We start from the raw sequence: 19,104 nt of genomic DNA, 5'->3' as shown, positions 1-19,104 counted from the left end.
ACACAATTCACAGCTGTTGCTGAAGTAGAGGGAAGGGGAACATTGGGTCAGCAGATCAGGGCCATCTGATGCCATGTTAACTGGGGGGAGGGAATCCAAGTCCCAAGCTGCTAGGGAGAGGCCCTGTGGGCCCAGACCCTTCTTGTCTCCCCTAGATTGCCTCCTGAAGAATCTCAGACATTTAGCTTACTAAGAATCTAGCATGTGCCAAGTACTATGTTAGGGCTGAGGTGGTCCACACCCAGCAGCCCTGGGGTTCAGGCTGTCCCTACTGCCCGGCATGACTACTGGACCTGGGGAAGAGGGGGCAATTATCCTAGGACAAGCTTTATGGCCAGTGGTCTCTGGGCTCAGTGTGTCGCAATGAATAAGTGAGTGGGCATATATGCAAGCAATGACCTTCACCTTGGTCAGTCCTAGTGTTCTGCCCATCAGGTAACAATCTGTAGCAACTTTGATCAAGGACACCACATGGGTATTCACAGGAAGGGAAGGAGAGGAGTTCCAAGGAGAAACGTTTGTTGCCCTCTGGCCTCAGTGTAGGGAGATCCACACACGTTACCTTCAACTGCAACAAGCTGGTGGGTTTGGACCCATCTACCAAATGGGGAAGCAGCCTCAGAAAGGCCCAGGTACTCAGCTAATTAACTGGATAGATTCGGCTGCAGAGCGGGAGGAATATAGGTTAGGTGTAGCTCACTGGTCAAGGCGGACCCTTCCCAGGGCTCCACACCTAAGTCAGCCAAACAAAAACTCATCCTCAAGCACCAACCTTGACCTCGGAGTTGTAACACAGAGCCGCCGAACTTAGAACGGTGGTGCTGTCACGGCTGGGACGCCAGAAGTGAACAGGACCAGACTCAGAGCAGCCATAGCTTTTGTAGATCACCAGGGCATTGCATGCTGGGAGCTGTGTGTGCTGCTGGCAAGGCGGGGAATTCTGGGAATTGTAGTCCCTGGTGCTCTTAGAGTACTCTGGGAGATGTGGTCTCCAAGGCACTCAACTGGCCTCTTGTCACATGCTGCAGTTGAGTTTACCCTTAGAAAATATCACAGCCTCCAACACCCAAAGGGCATTCTAGCAAACTGCTTCTAATCCCCTGTCTGGATGGAACTGAGTGAGGCAAGGAGTTAGGGTTAGGGTTAGGGTTAGGGTTAGGGTTAGCCTGGAATAGCGCCTATCCTGGAGCTGAGCCTCAGAAGCCTGTGCTGTAGAAGCCTGTGCTGTAGATGCAGTTTCTGGCCATGCTGCAGGCAGCACCAGGCAAAGGGGCCCCAGCAACCAGTTAGAGATCCCAGCCTTGGCTGACCTCACCATCATGCCTTTTCTGTCGTTTCTGTCCTATGACTTAGGAACCTGCCAGATGTGTCTGCTGCGGACTTTGACAAGGTTGATCTGACCCGGTTCAAGTGGATCCACATCGAGGCAAGTCCTGCCCTACCTGTGTTTTGAGGGGCTCAACGTGCCAGGTCCTCCACATATTTTGCCTTCTTAGCTTTTTTGAACCATGATGTACCTTAGAGATAAATGAATCCAAGTACCCTCATCCCCTCTCCATTCTTCTTTGTGTTTTCAGGTAGGAAACTAAGGCCCAGAAAGATTGGGTGACTTACTCAAGGTCACACAGCAGGGTGTAGGCACCAGAAGCAGGATGCCGGCTCCAGGCAAAGGCCCATGCTTTCTGTGTTACAGACTGCCCACCTCCTCTAGACTCTGAGAAGTCCCAAGTTCTAATCCTAGCCTTGTGATTTAATTTACTGTAGGTCCTTAAGAAAGTCTCTCTTTTATTCTTTTGTCTCCTCCTCTGTGAAATGGGGGGGGGGGGGGGGGCTGGTCAATAAGGTCTCCAAGGTCCATGACTGCTCTAGAATTTTGAAACTTAGAATGGAGTTCCCGCCCCCTGCCTCCCCTCACCCAGAATTCCAGCAGGGAGGGAAGAATGAGCCAGATCAGCTGGGCACTGCCCAGCTGGTCCTGAGCTGCCCCGCCCCGCCCCGCCCCAGGGCCGGAATGCATCGGAACAGGTGCAGATGCTGCAGCGGATAGAACAGCACAATGCCAGGCAGCCTCCAGGTCAAAAGATCCGAGTGTCCGTGGAAGTGGAGAAGCCCCGAGAGGAGCTGTTCCAGCTGTTTGGCTATGGAGACGTGGTGAGTGGCCCACACAGCTTCCCCTTGCCACATCCTGCTAATTTGGTTCTTAAAGGGAGCCAAGCATTCCCTTGTTCTGCCTCCCACACCTGGAATGGCTTGGTGTCATTGGCAGGTGGGGGGCAAAGAGGCCCCCAGCTTTGGGCTCCCGTGCAGGCCTCAGCAGTGGCCACGGAGCAAAATTTCTCCATCCCAGTGGGTGCATAGGTACGAGAGTAGCCAGGGGGCGGCTACTAGAGCCAGCCTCGGAGCACCCTGCGTGGGAGCATCTCCTCCCTGGGCCTCCTCAGTCTCCCCTTCTGTCAAATGGAAGAATGGGACTGTTCTCCCAGGTGTCCTCCAACTCTGGGGTGGGTGGCAGGCTGTGGGGGCCACTGAGGGGTGAGGGAGGATGGGAGGGGACTTGCATAGGGTAAGTCTGGGCAGTTCTGGAATGGAAATGAAACCTGAGTGACAATCCTGGCATCATAGCCTGAGCTGGTTGGACCTCCACTGTGGCGGCACAAAGGTACGGGTGCCTGAGCCACACCCTGGGTTTTTATTTGATTGGTGGGGGTGGAGCTCAGCTGAAGTATTTTTTAACAAAACTCTCTCCGGAAGTTCTAATGTGTAGCTGGTGTTGAGGAAGCTCTACAACCCCTGCCCCTTTGTTTTATAGGTGAAGAAACGACCCAGAGGGCGTAGTTGCATTAGGAAAACAAAACAAAAACGCCCGCGAGAGCCAGAGGTGTAACGTGGCAGTGGTAGCTCTCACCGCCAGATGGCGCTCAAGGCTCGCTGTGGGTTTTCAATTGCAGGGACATTCGTTGCTCTAGAACAAATAAACCGGGGATTTTTGCGTCACAATTTACAGGGCTGTATTCTAGCATATCTAGAGCAAGTATGAAAACGCATCCCAGTGGGACAGCGAGATACTACGTTGTGGATTTAGGTGGCCACGTTGGAGGAGTGACATTGCACTATGGGGGCAACGCCAGGCTGCTGGTGGTGAGTGACTGAGCCAGGACTAGGGTGGAGGTAACCGTCAGCCTCTCTTCCACTGACCACAGGTGTTTGTCAGCAAAGATGTGGCCAGGCACTTGGGGTTCCGGTCAGCAGTGGAGGCCCTGAGGGGCTTGTATGGTCGTGTGAGGAAAGGGTGAGCAGGGGAAAGCCAGGAAGAGGCCTTAGGTACGGAGCGTGAGCCTGGACACTGGGGGCCTCCCTGAGGAGGGGGGTGAGGCTGGGGGCCCGGCTGGGCTGACAGCCCAGCTGAGTGGAGGGTCTTGCAGGGCTATGCTAGTCTGCGCCTGGGCTGAGGAGGGCGCTGATGCCCTGGGCCCTGACGGACAGCTGCTTCACTCGGATGCTTTCCCTCCACCCCGGGTGGTGGATACTCTGGGGGCCGGAGACACCTTCAACGCCTCAGTCATATTCAGCCTGTCCCAGGGTGAGTACCCCCCCCCCCCCCCCCCGCATGAGGCCCAGGGCTGAGGCCTGCCTCTGCCCGGAGGACCCAGCTCATCTAGCTATTTGTCCCTCCAGGGAAGAGTATGCAGGAGGCTTTGAGATTTGGCTGCCAGGTGGCCGGCAAGAAGTGTGGCCTGCAGGGCTTTGATGGCATTGTGTGAATGCCCGATGGTGGCGGTTGCTGGCTTACACTACCCCCTCCTTGGAGGCTGGCATCACCGGCCGCTGTTGCCTTCTCCCCTCCATCCAGCCTGGCACATGGGCTGCCCGGCTCCCTGGGCGGATGCAGACCGTGGGAGGGTTCCGCCTGTGTCCTGTGTCTCTCTCACACTGCTGAGCCACACAGGAAATAAATCTGCCCCAAAGCCAGCTTCCTTCTGCCAGTCTGTCTTTGATTCCTGAATTGCTCTGGCTGGGGACTCCGGAGGCTTTGATACTACAGCCCTTCACCCTCTTCTTCTCTAGTCCCCAAATTAACCTCCTTGCCGAGGCCCAGAGGAGGGGCTGCCTACACCAGAGCAGCAGGGAAGTACCCCAGACTTGCCTCCAGCTATGCCCTTGGTGGTGGCCCAGCCAGTCTGGTGAGGAGTAGCCACAGGGAGTGGGTAGAGACCTCGAGGCTTCCTGGCTGGGGGCAGGGGGACACTTCTGTCCTTGTGCCCCAGGGAACCTTCCGAACAATACACCCATTTGAAAATCTCCTCTGCGCCCCTGGGCTGTCACAAGACTCCAGTCTTAAGGCTCCAGGACTGTCCACAAGGTTGAGCCAAGCTGATGGGCCAATGGGCAGGGAGCCTACTCTGGTTTGGTGGTGCCTTCACAATCTAAAAATATCTCCCCCCCCCCCCCATGACTGTCCCAGAACCAACAAGCCCCACCCTTAGAGCCGCCCTGTAGTTAAGGCTGTGCTTCAGCCACAAATGTGCCCCAGGATACAGTTGCTGTCCCGGAGGGAGACGGGGCCTGAGGGCATATTGGAATTCGCCTATTTTATAAGCTTCATAGGGGAGTTGGGGCAGGGTGTGTGAGGCCACAGAATGTGATACAGAGCCTGGGCTTTGCAGTCTGACACACGTGAATCCAAATCGGCCACTTAACTAGCAGTGTCACCTTGGGTGTATTACTGAATGCCGTCTTCCTCAGTTTCCTCATCTGTCAAATGGGGCTAATTCTGCCTGGTCACAGAATTATTGTGAGGGTACAATCAGACAACATATAAAATGTCCAGCATGATGGCTGGTACGGACCAGGCTCTCAATAAATGGCAGTTCTTGTTAATATTTGGGGGTGGGCACATACAGGGTGGTGGGGAAGACCTGCTCGGAGCTGCAGGAGGCTTTTGGGTATCTGAACACCCGGTGGCGGTGGGGGGGGGGGGGGCGGAAAGGGGAGCACTCGGGCTCCAGGGAGAGGCTGTGCTCTCTTCCCCGGCTTGTCTGCAGCCAGCCGGGCCCTACTGCTGCAGCCTGCTTGCCGGGCACCGTCCACGAACACTGGGGAAGCCGAAGCCCCTCCGAGAGGCCCTCCCGGCCCCCAACCCCCTGTGTCCCTGAGATCAGGCAGGCTAGAAGGTAGACGGCCTGAGTGGATGAGTTCATTCAGTTTTTTATTGGCTGTCTGGGCCCTAAAGCTGCCCCTCAACTTAGGGTCTCCCTGAGCTGCACAGAAAGACCTGTCCCTACTGGGGCCAGGAAGTGGACAAAGAGGCGGTCCTCGTCGCAGCACGTGCGCGTGCGCACACACACACACACACACACACGACTCTCCGGGGCTTATGTTCTGGTACTGAGACTTCTAGGGAGGCAAGCTTGTGACCTCAAGATTTATATCTCATCATTCTCCAGTTGAACAGCATGAACTTCAAAGTCATTTGGGGTGTCCTTCGACTCCAGTGTTTCCCCTGGAAGCTCCTCTGCTTCCTTTCCAGTATCCCTGGCCTCTGCCTGTCCTATAGCCTCCGCTCCAGGGGCTTGGGCTTCTCTTTCAGCCTCTGCCTGTCCCCCAGCCTCCTGTACAGGCTCCAAGGACTCCCTTCTGGCCTCTACCTGTCCCCCATCTTCTCCTCTAGGACCCAGGCCTTCCTGCGTTTCTGGTCTTGATGGGCTTTTAGCCACCAGGGACTGCCTCCCAACATCTTGTGGCTCCAGAGGCTCTTTGGGCTCTGTGTGGCTTGGGGCCTCTCCTGGGAAGTTGATGAGCTCTGCAGGGGTCATGAGCCCATCCCCATTCAGGTCCTGGGTCTCGAGCACCTTGTCCACTACCAGGATCACCTGTGGAAGCACACAGTTGCTGTGAAGTCTACAGTGAACAGAGGTGTTCCCAGAAGCCCTGACCCTCCCAACACCTTCCTACATCCCTGCCATGCAGTGCTTTGAGCATTTCTTTTATAGTGGATTCACCAAAAGAGTCATGATGAAAAAACCCGAAGTCCCAAGAAGCGGCGTCTCCTTTGTGGGGGAGAAGGGGCCCCCCAGCCGGCAGGGCTTACCGGGTTGGCAATAGGAAAATCAGCAGCTCCAGGGGCCAGAGCTGCGGTCAACATGGACAGCAGTTCCAGGCCATCCAGCTGTCCACTCTGGTCATAGTCGTGGAGGGCAAAGAGGTAGAGGAGAACTAAGGGGGAGAAAGAAACTACATCAGAAGGGGCACTAGGGACAGATGGAGGAGGCAGGGGGCACCCGATGGCCTGGAGTCAGTCCTGACTCTGCTGCCCTAAGCCCCCCACCCGCCGGCCCCACGGCCCAGGCCCTCACCCTGCTCCCGGCTCATGTGTTCCGGCTCCTCTTCCATCTTCTCCAGTCCCTGTAGGTAGTTCTGCAGAAGCCTGGTGGAAACACGGGAAGTAAGCCCGAGAGAGGCCGGTCTGCAGACCCAGGCCTGCCCCCCAGACCAGCCCACTCACCGGAGCTGCTCCTGGCCTGGCTGGAAGGGGTTGGGCAAGGGCTGCTGCTGCAGGTCAGGATCCAGCCTGGAGGAGGGAGAGAAGGGCCGGCCTTGCAAAGAGCCTCTCACAGGATGCAGCCGACCGGCCTTCCACCCTCAAGCTCTTTGTAGGGTTCTCTCCCCAGACCCGAAGGGCATTGTTCTCTCAAATTCCCAAAAACCTGGTGGGGAGGGGGCCCTCCTGGTCTCAGAAGCAGAACCTTACTCCCTCAGACTATTCTTTTTGCAGATTCCTAACATAGATGCTAAGTGAAAACCCAAATAAAGCATCTGGTTAGACAGAGGCCAGATGAGGCCACACCTAGTAGATACAAGTTGGAGATCCAGGAAAACAGTGAGCGGGTGGCCAGACCACATGGATTGTGGTCACCCTTCTACTTTGGTGCCAGGCCCCAAGGGGCAGGTCTCTGGCTCAGCCCCGAGGCACTGCCCAGGTTTACACAGACCCGATTTGCTCCACAAATCCACAGACTGGATTCTTTTTTCCAAGCTGAGGGCATTTATGTTGGTTTTGCAGTTTGAACCTACTCAGGGTCTCTTTCTCAGTCCTTAAAACTCACGGTTTGCTCCCAGTTCTGGACAGGGCTACCTGTTTGCCCAAATCAGTCCAGACCTGTGAAGCCAGACTGTTGGCAGGAGCCACTGCAGTGGCCTTTGTCACCGCTGCCAGTCTCGCTGTTGCTCCTGGATCTGTCCCTCCACCCCACCCAGCACATCCACTGTGTAGCATTCATACCAAAAACCTTGACAAAGGATGCTCGCGCAAAATAGAAATGGTCTGCTAATGATCTTGATGTCATCGGCATTCCCACTATAAGGTCTTGCTAAGAGGACCGCAGCCCCTTGCTTGGCCCACAGCTTCCACCTCATGCTTCACACCCCGTGGGAACGGAGCTCCTGGATCCCAGACACACTGACCCCAGCAAACGCGTACTGAATGCCCACCCTGCGAGGGGTGCTCTAACTGGCTTAGAGGCTGCAGTACCTGGGCAGGGAGCGGGGCTCAGATACAGAGATCAGGGAGCACAAAGCCCCGTCTCCTGCCTCCCAGAGGGGCCCACCACACCCTCAGATTCCCCAGAGACTGTCCCCATCCCAGCCCACGGCCCTGCCCTCTGAATCCCCTTACCTCACGGTTCCGTCCTTGGGAGCGGCCTGACCCAAGGGCAGCAGCAGCACTAACACTCTCACTGTCAAAGGTAACATCCTGGAACTGAACTAGGAACAGAGGTAGGGAGTCAAGGGGAAGGGGTGGAGGGTCGGTGGGCTAGACAGGAGCACCTTCTCTCCCTGCCCCCACCTGCAACCCAGGTGACAGGACTGCTGCTCAGGGCAAAGGCACAGACATCAGGGATCCCCTGTGGAATTCATTCAAAATGAATCTTACTCCAGACCCCAGGTGGAAGGCGCCTAAAGCAGACCTGCTGTGGTGGAAGCAGCAGTTAGGGCAGGAGCCCCTCCCCACACCCAGCTCCCTCTCCCCCCACCAGCCTCCCTGAGGTGCTCGGAGAAGTGCAATCTCAGTACATCTAATCCAGTCCAGTCACTCATTTTGCAGATGGAAACTAGCTCAGAGAGGTCAAGAAAAAGGCCAAATCAGAAATGCATAGGGATACAAAAAGACTAAGACTCGCACAGAGTAAGACTGTTAGTTTGTATTTATTAAAACTCACCCAAGAACAAATCAATAAAGGCTCAGTCTCCTTGCAACAGATCTAAACTCACATAGGGATGGAAACAAATCAGGGTCAAACCAACAGTGGCCCCAGGAACTATTTACTAAATGCAGTTAGGAAATCCCAATATAAAGAAAAAAAAACACAACAACTTTCCTTTGGACCTACTTTCTGTAAGCTCCCTGGCAACACAATCGCTTGGTTATATGAAAACAGTCAAACAGAGGAAGGATCGATCAAAAGCACAGAACATGGAGCTTTCTGATTACTCCCAGGTGCGTGTACATATCATATGAATTTCTGAGGAAGCGCACACCCACCACAGCTGAGGCCTGAGACCCTAGTCCCACTTCTAGGAAGACTAATCGCCAGGTGCTTGACAAATCACCTGGGCGGAGGACCAGGAACCCTCTGAAACCCTCTGCACCCTCTGAAATGCCATGCTGGCTAGCACTGGATTTTCCTGGAGAAACGTTTCATGAGATTCTCAAAGCGCTCCATGATTCTAACAAGGTTCAGAAGCACTGCAAGGTTGGACATCGACTTCCTAAGAGATGTGGGGTAGAGCAGGTGAGCATCCGGCCAACGGGAAGACACTTATGGGAGCCTGGCTGCAGTTGCATAAGCAGAACTGCCTTGAGGAAGAAGCAGCAAAACATGGACGTCTACAAGAAGGTAAAGCAACTGAGAGGCACGGAAGCCGTCTTTAGTTTTCTCTGCATACGTGGCCCCTACAGATACCATGAGTCGACATAGTTTATTGGCGTCCATAATCCCCAGTGGCCAAACACGAACACTGGCTGGCAACACAGATGCTTGAGCTTCAGTTGTTGTCCCCAAAAGAGAAGACACGTCTTGGGTCCATCCAAGGGAGGTAGTTGGGACTGAGATCTCCATATCAACTGCGGGCCCTCAGGGGTCTGGATACACCTCAGTGAAAGGGTTGTCTAGAAGAATATCCAGATCTCTATGTCGGAGACTATGATTGTAAATGTTCAAAGAAAGTAACTCCAAAGTTGGATAAAAATAGTATTTTTTCAAATGCATTGAGTTGGCAAGAAAGTAAGAAATTCTGAGTGCAAAAGCACAGTGAAAACGGTCATCCTGGGGGAAAGTGAGCTTGAAATCAGCTTTGCCTTAAAAGTGTCTGCCAAACCAAATCCAGGGGAATTTGCACTATCAATCTGAGTGCTTTGTGCAACAGAGGAGCCCAGAGATAAGGTCTGGACCCACCCATCGTGAGAAGACTGATAGGAAATCCCCTGCGGAAAGCTGGGATTCAAACAGCCTGACTCAATCTAAGGGTGAACGAAAAGTAAATGTGTCACAAAGAAGGGCAGCACAAATCTTGCCAGTCTTGACCTTGGTGCTGGGTAGAAGGGATAAAGTCTTCCCTCAGAATTTGTAACAAGCCTGCTCTAATGTGGGTTCAGGACCTGAATTAATGCTATCTCTGTGGTTCAAAAACCTAAAGCAGATCGTTTATATTTTAAGTGGTACCTGGTTGATGGTACCTCCAGGTGACTAGCAGAGGAAATTATACATCTTGTCCACGAAACACAACTCCAATCCCAGCTCAAAGAAATTCTGAGTATCGGTGAGCATGACCTTACAGCCAGAAAGTCATAAACATACAAGGAAATAAGACACTGTGAATGAGAGCCAGCTAACCAATAACGGGTGAACCCAGACTTGCAAAAATTAAAGACACTGGAATTATCATACAGAGAATATAAGGTATATTTATTTATTTATTTATTTTTATTTTTAATTTTTTTTTTCAACGTTTATTTATTTTTTGGGACAGAGAGAGACAGAGCATGAATGGGCGAGGGGCAGAGAGAGAGGGAGACACAGAAACGGAAACAGGCTCCAGGCTCCGAGCCATCAGCCCAGAGCCTGACGCGGGGCTCGAACTCACGGGCCGCGAGATCGTGACCTGCCTGAAGTCGGACGCTTAACCGACTACGCCACCCAGGCGCCCCGGTATATTTAATATGTTTCAAGAAACCAAAGAGAAGTTTGAAACTATGCAGAAGGAATATGAACATAAAAATGACCAAGAAGATTTGAAGAAGAAACAAACATAACTTACACAAATACAAAGAAAAGGTTGATTTTAAAATGCAATGGGTGGGGTGCCTGGGTGGCTCAGTCGGTTAAGCGTCTGACTTCAGCTGGGGTCATGATCTCACGGTTCATGAGTTCGAGCCCCATGTCAGGCTCGGAGCCTGGAGTCTGCTTCGGATTCTGAGTCTCTCTCTGTGTCTCTCTCTTTCTCTGCCCCTCCCCCACAGGCACTCTCTTTCAAAATAAATAAATAACTTTTTTTAAAAAAAGCAGTCAGAAAGAAAAGGTAAATACCCCAGAAGGAAGAATAATTAGACTGACAGCTGATTTCTCAACAGCAAGAGTGATGCTAGATTACAGTAGTATCTTAATACATTGAGAAAGGCAGGGGGGAGGGGGTGGGGGTGGGGAGCGGCGGTGGGGAGATTGCCATTCTAGAACTCCAGTCTCAGCAAAATTATCTTTCAAGAATGAGGTGAAATAAAAACAATTTCAGTAAACAACAAATTAGAGAATATGCCACCAACATTCCTCCAGTAAAGGAAATTCTAAGGGATCTGTTTCAGGAAAAAGGAAAGTGATCCCCAAAGGATTTGAAATGCAGGGGAAAATGGTGAGCAGAAAAGAAATCAGAAAGTATTTGGGAAAATATAAACAAACATAGATTGACAACTATGTTAATACAGGGGGCAGAAAAGGTGGCCTGAGCTACAATATTAGACAACATTAAGATGTAAGGTGCGGACGGTTGTTTGGGAAGAAAGTAGACATACTGAGCAACTTTGTTAAATACACATGTAAAAGTTTTAAGGATAACCACTAAAAAAATAGAAATGGAATGCATGACCTCAAACCACCAGAGGAAAAATGAATGGAATTTAAAAAAAAAATCAATTCGGGGCGCCTGGGTGGCGCAGTCGGTTAAGCGTCCGACTTCAGCCAGGTCACGATCTCGCGGTCCGTGAGTTCGAGCCCCGTGTCGGGCTCTGGGCTGATGGCTCAGAGCCTGGAGCCTGTTTCCGATTCTGTGTCTCCCTCTCTCTCTGCCCCTCCCCCGTTCATGCTCTGTCTCTCTCTGTCCCAAAAATAAAAAATAAAACGTTGAAAAAAAATTAAAAAAAAAATCATTCGAAGAAAGGCATTACAAGAGAAAAAAACTAAAAAAAAATTAAAAAGGAAAGGCAAGTAGAAGGGCGCCTGGGTGGCTCAGTCAGTTAAGCATCCAACTCTTGATTTCAGCTCAGGTCACGATCTCACGGTCTTGAGACTGAGCCCAGTGCCGGGATCTGTGCCGGGTATGGAGCCTGCTTTAGGATTCTCTCTCCCTCTGCCCCTCCCCTGCTTGCACACGCATCGGCACTCTCTCTCTCTCAAAAAAAAAAAAAAAAGGCAATAATAGACAAAAGAAAGCTACTATAGCTTTATTGACTAGACTTTAACGCATGATTATAAATAAAAGCATGTCATTACAAAATTCATAAAACTTGAATCCCATAGGAGGATAACATAATTCTGAACTTGTATGTGTCTAATAACGTAACCTCAGAACATCCAAAATAAAAACTGGCATAACACTACACACCTATTAGAATTGCCAAAATCCAGACAAAATCCAGAACACTGACAACACCAAATGCTGGCAAGGATGTGAAGCAGCAGGAACTCTCATTCGTGGCTGGGGGAATGCAAAACGGCACAGCCACTTGGGGAGACACCTGGGCAGTTTCGTATAAAGCTAACCATATTCTTACCACACAATCTAGCAATTACACTCCTTCATATTTAGTGAAAGGAGCTGAAAAATTATGTCCGCACAAAAACCTGCACACAGATGTTTATAGCAGTTTTATTCATAATTGCCACAACTTGAAAGCAAAGAAGATACCCTTCAGTAGAAGGATGGAGAAATAAACTGCGGTCTATCCAGACAATGGAATATTATTTAATGCCAAAAAGAAATGAGTTCTCAAGCCATGAAAAGATCTGGAGGAACTTAAATGAATATTACTAAGAGAAAGAAGCCAATCTGAAAAGGCTGTGAGCTAAATGATTCTGACTATCTGACATTCTGGAAAAGGCTAAACTATGGAGACAGTCAGAACATCAGTGCTTGCTAGGGGTTGGGGTGGAAGGGATGAATAGGAGGAGCACAGAAGATTTTTAGGGCAGTGAAACTACTCTGTATGATCCCATCATGACAGACACATGTCATTATACATTTATCCAAACCCACAGAATGTACACCACCAGGAGTGAACCCTAACGTAAACTATGGACTTTGAGTGATGATGTGTCAATGCAGGCTCAACCGTCATAAAAATTGGACTCTCTGGTCTGGAATGTTGATAATGAGGGAGTTGTGCATGAGGGGCTGAAGGGGGGAGGTATATAGGAAATCTCTATACTTCCCTCTCAATTTTGCTGTGGACCTAAAACTGCGCTAAAAAAATAAAGCCTTTAAAAAAAAAAAACAGGCAGAACTACAAGGAGAAAAGTCGAATCTGCCATCATGGTAGAGAATTTAACATATCTCATTTAGTATTTGAAAGATTAAGCAGACTACACATTAGTAAGAATGTAGAAGATTGAATAAAACATTTAATATGCCTGGGCTAAATGGGGGCGCCTGGGGGGCTCAGTCAGTTGGGCGGCTGACTTCAGCTCAGGTCGTGATCTCACAGCTTGTGAATTCGAGCCCCGCATCGGGCTCTGTGCTGACAGCTTGGAGCCTGGAGCCTGCTTCAGATTCTGTGTCTCCCTCTCTCTCTCTGCCCCTCCCCTGCTCACACTCTGTCTCTCTCTCTCTCAAAAAATAAATAAACATTAAAAAAGTATATGCCTGGGGCGCCTGGGTGGCTCAGTCGGTTAAGCGTCCGACTTCGGCTCAGGTCATGATTTCGCGGTCTGTGAGTTCGAGCCCCGGGTCAGGTTCTGTGCTGACAGCTCAGAGCCTAGAGCCTGTTTCAGATTCTGTGCCTCCCTCTCTCTCTGACCCTCCCCCGTTCATGCTCTGTCTCTCTCTGTCTTAAAAATAAACGTTAGAGGAAAAAGAAAAAGAATCTGCCTCACCCTGTATTATATGCCTAACATACAATTACATTAGAAAGCAATAACAAAAATTATGTAAAAAATCTCACGTATATGGAAATCTAGAAGTCATACTTGTATGTGGATCAAAGAAGAAAATCATAATGGAAACTGTTAAATACTTAGAATTGGATAATACTGGGAGGATATGCATGAAAACAAGATAGGTAATCAAAGTGGTATCAGAGGGAAAATGGATTGACTTCAAAGTGTATATTAGAAGAAAGGACTAAAAGTTAATGAGTTAAACCTTCCAACTCAACAAGCTAGTAAAACAGAATAAACTAAGAAATAAAGTAATAAAAGATGGCAGAAATTAGGAACACGATAGAGAAGAGCAGCAAAGCCAAATACTGGTGTTTCTTTTCTATTTTTTAATAATTTTTAATATTTATTTATTTATTTATTTATTTATTTACTTATTTTTGAGAGAGGGTGACAGACAGTGCCTGAGCGGGGGAGGGGCAGAGAAAGAGAGGGAGACACAGAATCCGAAGCAGGCTCCAGGCTCTGAGTGGTCAGTGCTGAGCCCCACGTGGGGCTCGAACTCATGAACAGTGAGATCATTCCCAGGTCGGAAGCTCAACTGACTGAGCCTCCCAGGCGCCCCATCACTGGTGTTTCTTTAAAAGGACTAATACAGGGGCACTTGGGTGGCTCAGTTAGTTGAGCTTCTGACTCTTAGTTTTGGCTCAGGTCATGATCCTAGGGTTGTGGGATCGAGCCCTGATTTGGGCTGAATGCTGAGCATGGAGCCTGCTTAAGATTCTCTCCCTCTCTCCCTCTGCTCCCCCTCTCTAAAATAAAAAATAAAAAATAAATAAATAAATTTAAAAAGGGACTAATTCAATAGACAAACCTCTGACAATTCGCATTAAGAACAAAGAGAAAAGGTACAAATAAAATGAAAATGGGGACATAACTATAGAAACAGCAGAGATTTGAAAACTTCTTAGAGGATAGAGCTAATTTCCTAGAAAAACTTAGTAGCAAAACTGATGGAAAAGGAAATAGCAAATCTTAATAGTCCTATAACCATTACATAATTTGAATCAGTGAGGATTAACCTATATCACTTGAGGGACTACAAACCTGAAACGTTTCTAGAGAGGTAATCTGCAAATAAGTATTCATTGCCATGAAACTCTGACCCAATAACACCATCCTGAGGATTACATAGGGAAGAACTCAAATGGAAAAAGAAACTACAAAGATATCTATAACTGTGCTATAAATATTAGTCAAAGAAACAAACAACCTGACATTGTCTAACATTTAAGCAATGGCTAAGCGAATCTCATTATAAGACGGAGCAATAAAAAATGATAAATACTGGGGCGCCTGGGTGGCTCAGTCGGTTAAGCATCCAACTTCGGCTCAGGTCATGATCTCACGAGGTTAGTTTGAACCTCGCATAGGGCTCTCTACAGAGCCTGCTTCAGATCCTCTGTTCCCCTCTCTCTGTCCCTCCCCAGCTTTCGCGTGCGCGCACTCTCTCTCAAAAGTAAACATAAAAAAATGTAAATACTACAAACTCATAAGTCTTAAAGGAAAAAATAGACAGATTTGAATATATCAAGGGTTTAAACTGCTGTATCACGAAGGACATGGTAAGTCAAGTGCAGTGGGACAGGTGAGGACTGGAGGCAAGTAGGGTTTCAACACCGCTGCCTACTGCAACAGGGGGTTCAAGACAGAAATCTCAACAGAAAGTCCATGGAGACTGAGTGGAAATGCAAGAACTGCAGGGATGTGTGCCTTAGCCAGGAGGGTTAGAGGGAAGGTCCTGCCCGCAGGGCACCGGAGCACCCAGGAAACAATGGCTGAAGGACGATATAGGTGAAGGGGTCTGGTATCCAGAGTGCTGCTGGGTTTTGGGGGTGGTGACGGCAAGGTTCAGCTGAGGGTTCTCTAAGGCGGAAGGAGAGGCACATAATGGCTGAGAGGGCCAGCTGGCCAAAAGAGGCCAGACGGAGAATGCCAGAAAGTATAGATCCTGGGACCAGATGCCACAGAGGACAGCATGGGTAGCACCAGATGTCAAAGACTTTTCATGACAAAGGCCAGGAGCGTGAGCATCTGTAGGGAAGGCAAGTATAAATACTAAGTTTGTAGAATGAAGATAAAGTGTATTTGGTTCTTCAATATTTATTGAGCACCTACTATATGTGAGGCACTCTTATAAGTGAGATGAGAGTATGAAGGAGAAGTACTTATTCCTTTTTTTTTTCTTAAAGCTTGCAAATATATAAGTAGGAAAAGATACAGATGTTAAGCAATGATTAAGAGAAAGAGAAACACAGAATTATAAGGCATAGGTGGCACAGCCCAAAGTGTAAGGGAAGGGGCCCTAACCTCAGGCTGCCTGAATCCAAATCGTGGCTCTGGAACGCAGTAGCTGTGTGACTTCTGTGTTTCGGGTTCTCGTGTGGCACGTGAGGCGGACCTCTCGTGGGGTGTGGTAAGGGTTAAATGACACAAGATTTGGGGCGCCTGGGTGGCTCAGTCGGTTAAGCGGCCAACTTTGGCTCAGGTCATGATCTCGCGGTCTGTGAGTTCGAGCCCCGCGTCGGGCTCTGTGCTGACAGCTCACAGCCTGGAGCCTGTTTCAGATTCTGTGTCTCCCTCTCTTTGACCCTCCCCCGTTCATGCTCTGTCTCCTTCTGTCTCAAAAATAAATAAACGTTAAAAAAAATTTTTTTAAATAAATAAATAAGTAAATAAATAAATAAATAAATAGACACAAGAGTTTACATATCTTGTAAAATCCCATGCCTGGCTGTACAATAATGCCTTCTTCCCCCCCAGAAGTTTTCTTGGACTGCTCTGCAGTGGCTTCACACATCCCCACCCCTCCCTGGATACCCTCAGATGGTGTGGGTATACCCCACACTACCGCACCCCCCCCACCCCCATCTGTTTTCTGCCAGGACCTATGCCTACAGGAGGCACTGAAGTAATTTAAATCCCTCAGAGCTGTCCAAACCTATTATCCAGGCTTAATGTGTTATCATCCACTACGAGTTGCCTTTTAAAAGAGGACTCTCTGGGGGTAGCAACTCAGGCATAAAGGAGAAGCACCCTCCGGTCCCACTAATGTACACACTCATTAGGCCAAATGTGCTGGTTTGAAAAAACATGTCTGCAAATTCTTTGACACTTCTTCCCACAAAGGATTGAGTCTAATTTGCCTTTCCTTGTATATGATCTGGACTCAGCCACTCACTCCTAATGAAGAGCTGAAATGATGCTACGTGACTTGCAAGTGTGGGTCTTCAAAGGTGACATAGCTTGTACCCGGTTCTGGTTCTCTCTCCCTCTCTCTCTCCCTACACGCAGATATGCGCGTCTGAAGCCCTGAGCTGCCGTGGAAGAAGTCTGGCGTCCCTGAAGCTACCACGCCGAAAAGACTGGAGAAACCACAGACAGCGAGATGTCTGAGGAGCCTCGGCTGTTCTGGCCTTCAGCCGCTCACATCTCCCCAGCCCAAGGACCATCCAGGAGAAAGAGCAAACCTTCAGGTGATTCCGACCCCCAGCTTTCCAGGTGCCCCAGCCCACACTGAATATGGAGCAGAAACATGCTTGTCTCCATACCCCTGCCCAGACGGCACGCTCGTGAGCAAAGTCAAAGTTATTGTTTTCAGCCACAAAGTTTCGAGGCGGTTTGTTAAAGTTGTCTGAGTAATCTGAACTGCGTGTGACCTGGGCAGTCACACAGGGGCCCAGCTCTCGGAGGGGCCCTGTGCTTAGTGTAATACTCTGCTGTCCCTGTTTTGAAATTCTTTTTCTTTAATATATTTTTTAATGTTTATTTATTTATTTGTTTATTTATTTAGAGAGTGCAAGCAGGGGGAGGGGCAGAGAGCGAGGGAGGGAGAAACTGTCAGCGCAGAGCCCAGTGTAGGACTCAAACCCATGAACTGCAAGATCACGACCTGAGCCAAAATCAAGAGTCAGCCGTTTAACGGACTGAGCCACCCAGGCACTCCTCCATCTTGAAATTCTTAATTTTGTTTTTGTCCTGGGCCCTGAAAAGCATGTACCCTGTCCACACGAATTACCAGTACTCTCCTCCTCTCGGTCGTATGCACCCATCACAAGTATGTAACTATGCAGCATGTGTAGTGGACAGAGAACAGAGCTTTGGAACCAACCAGGCCTAGGTTCAAATCCCAGCTCCACCACAGGCTGTCCTCACTGAACTTCAGTTACCTTACCTGCACAAGGGAGATAATAACAGTACGCAACTCACAGGGTTACAGTGAATGTTAAGTGCATAACGAAGTACTTCTTGCACAAATTAATGCAGTAGCCTCTCTCTTGCCCTTGCCTCTGGTATCTTCTCCATTTAAAGGACCCTCCATACCCACATCACACTAATCTTCCTTAGCTGGAACTCCAAAATCTTCAGTGGCACCCTATTTCTATTAGAGTCCAAAGTCCTCACCTTGGCATTTTCAAGGCCTTCTACAATTAGATAGATAGCAGGTCACCATTTTATACTCATCTTCTGGTGCTCTATGACACTAATGCTCTGCTGCAAACAGAGGAGAGGCTCCCAAAATACCTCTCACTTTCACTTTACAGTGCTTTTGCCCAAGCTGTTCTACCTTCTACCTGGAATAACCTGGGCCCTCCTGACAACCTTAGCATTCTGACGATAGTTCACGTCACAAACTTGAATAACTGGATGTGGACTGTTAATGTCAATCCAAGTAATATTCTCAGGAGTTATGCTTCAAACCGGCATTTTTAGTACAGATGACCCACCTATATTGCTTAAAGGAAGTCAGCTACAGCACTTCAAGTAATGTGTGATGAGGTTGGCATAATGTGACTTGTCCACACATAAGACATTTCTCAGCATTTACAGACGCTTTTGTAAGCAACAGAAGAAATAAAGCCATTATTGAACCGCTGCCTGTCAATTAAAACGTTCCTAATCGTTTCCTATAACTATGATGCTCATAAACGTAATTTACTCTCATGACGACACGAAAGCCACTGCAACTCATAGTTAAGAGTTGTGATGTAATAGTTACTCACATCCTTCACACACACTCCCATTCATACACTCCCAGTCACAGCGACTCTCAGGCCTCAGATTTCTTCAAGCCTTTGCCTCCGAGCACGGGAGGGGAGCCCAGCCTTGGGGTCAGACCTCTGATCAAACCCGGCCCCTCCGTCCTGTCGCTGGGGCCTAGGTGGGTGTCTGAGTCTCTCTGTGCCTGGAACAACAGTATCTGCCTTGTACGGGCCTGGGAAGATGCAGTGGGATAATGTCTGTTACATGACTGGCAGCGAGCGCATGCTCTTTGAGTATTTCCAGAGAATCTAGGAAGTGGCAGGGGCCTTTTATCTTGGGTAGCTTCCCATCCAATGCAAAGCTTTCTTCCACAGCATCCCTGTCAATGGCCATTCAGCCCCCGCTTGACTTTCCAGGGCAGGAGTCTAGCACCTCATAGGGCATCCATCCCATTTCTGGCTGAGTCTAACTGTCCCAAAGTTCTTTTGAACCACATCCTCACCCTTAACTTATCCCTCTGGTGCCCCCTGTGCCTCCCAGGACACTCCCCTCCCCCAAAAGAAGAGAGAGTGGCTTTACGGCCAAAAAGGTCCCCCACACCTGACAGCTGGTCTCCACCCTAACACCTCCAGCTGGCCCCAGCTGGGGTCCCTCCCCAGTCCGCCTTTTCTTCATCTGTCAAATGAGGATGAAACTCCTG

The 19,104-nt window shown here is 49.4% G+C and overlaps 2 protein-coding genes across 17 annotated transcripts in view; one reads left to right on the top strand and one right to left on the bottom strand.

Annotated features, from left to right (window-relative positions):
- KHK (ketohexokinase) overlaps positions 1-19,104 on the top strand; it is a 35,451-nt gene that overhangs the window by 7,602 nt on the left and 8,745 nt on the right. For 4 of the 13 annotated variants that reach the window (XM_047851521.1, XM_047851520.1, XM_047851519.1 and 1 more), the window contains 5 exons: positions 1,354-1,426; positions 2,005-2,151; positions 3,201-3,289; positions 3,423-3,580; positions 3,676-3,969. In XM_047851521.1, coding sequence (XP_047707477.1) covers positions 1,354-1,426; positions 2,005-2,151; positions 3,201-3,289; positions 3,423-3,580; positions 3,676-3,761 — 553 coding nt within the window. In that variant the 3' untranslated portion in view covers positions 3,762-3,969. Of the gene's footprint in view, positions 1-1,353; positions 1,427-2,004; positions 2,152-2,809; positions 3,322-3,422; positions 3,581-3,675; positions 3,970-16,715; positions 17,190-19,104 lie in introns of those variants that run through there. The other 9 variants (XM_047851518.1, XR_007150725.1, XR_007150727.1 and 6 more) reach the window with 9 other exon arrangements.
- The window catches only part of LOC125161683 (prolactin regulatory element-binding protein), a 28,512-nt gene continuing 14,593 nt past the window's right edge, over positions 5,186-19,104 (bottom strand). For 3 of the 4 annotated variants that reach the window (XM_047851502.1, XM_047851505.1, XM_047851504.1), the window contains 5 exons: positions 7,673-7,761; positions 6,503-6,568; positions 6,354-6,424; positions 6,089-6,213; positions 5,186-5,870 (listed from right to left, as the gene is read on the bottom strand). In XM_047851502.1, the coding sequence (XP_047707458.1) occupies positions 5,424-5,870; positions 6,089-6,213; positions 6,354-6,424; positions 6,503-6,568; positions 7,673-7,761 (798 nt within the window). In that variant the 3' untranslated portion in view covers positions 5,186-5,423. The remainder of the gene's footprint in view (positions 5,871-6,088; positions 6,214-6,353; positions 6,425-6,502; positions 6,569-7,672; positions 7,762-19,104) is intronic. The other variant, XM_047851506.1, reaches the window with a different exon arrangement.

Source organism: Prionailurus viverrinus, chromosome A3 (assembly GCF_022837055.1).
Source record: "Prionailurus viverrinus isolate Anna chromosome A3, UM_Priviv_1.0, whole genome shotgun sequence".
Taxonomy (NCBI): Eukaryota; Metazoa; Chordata; class Mammalia; order Carnivora; family Felidae; genus Prionailurus; species Prionailurus viverrinus.
Note: the sequence above shows the minus strand (reverse complement) of the source record. Positions and strands in the feature narration are given on the sequence as shown.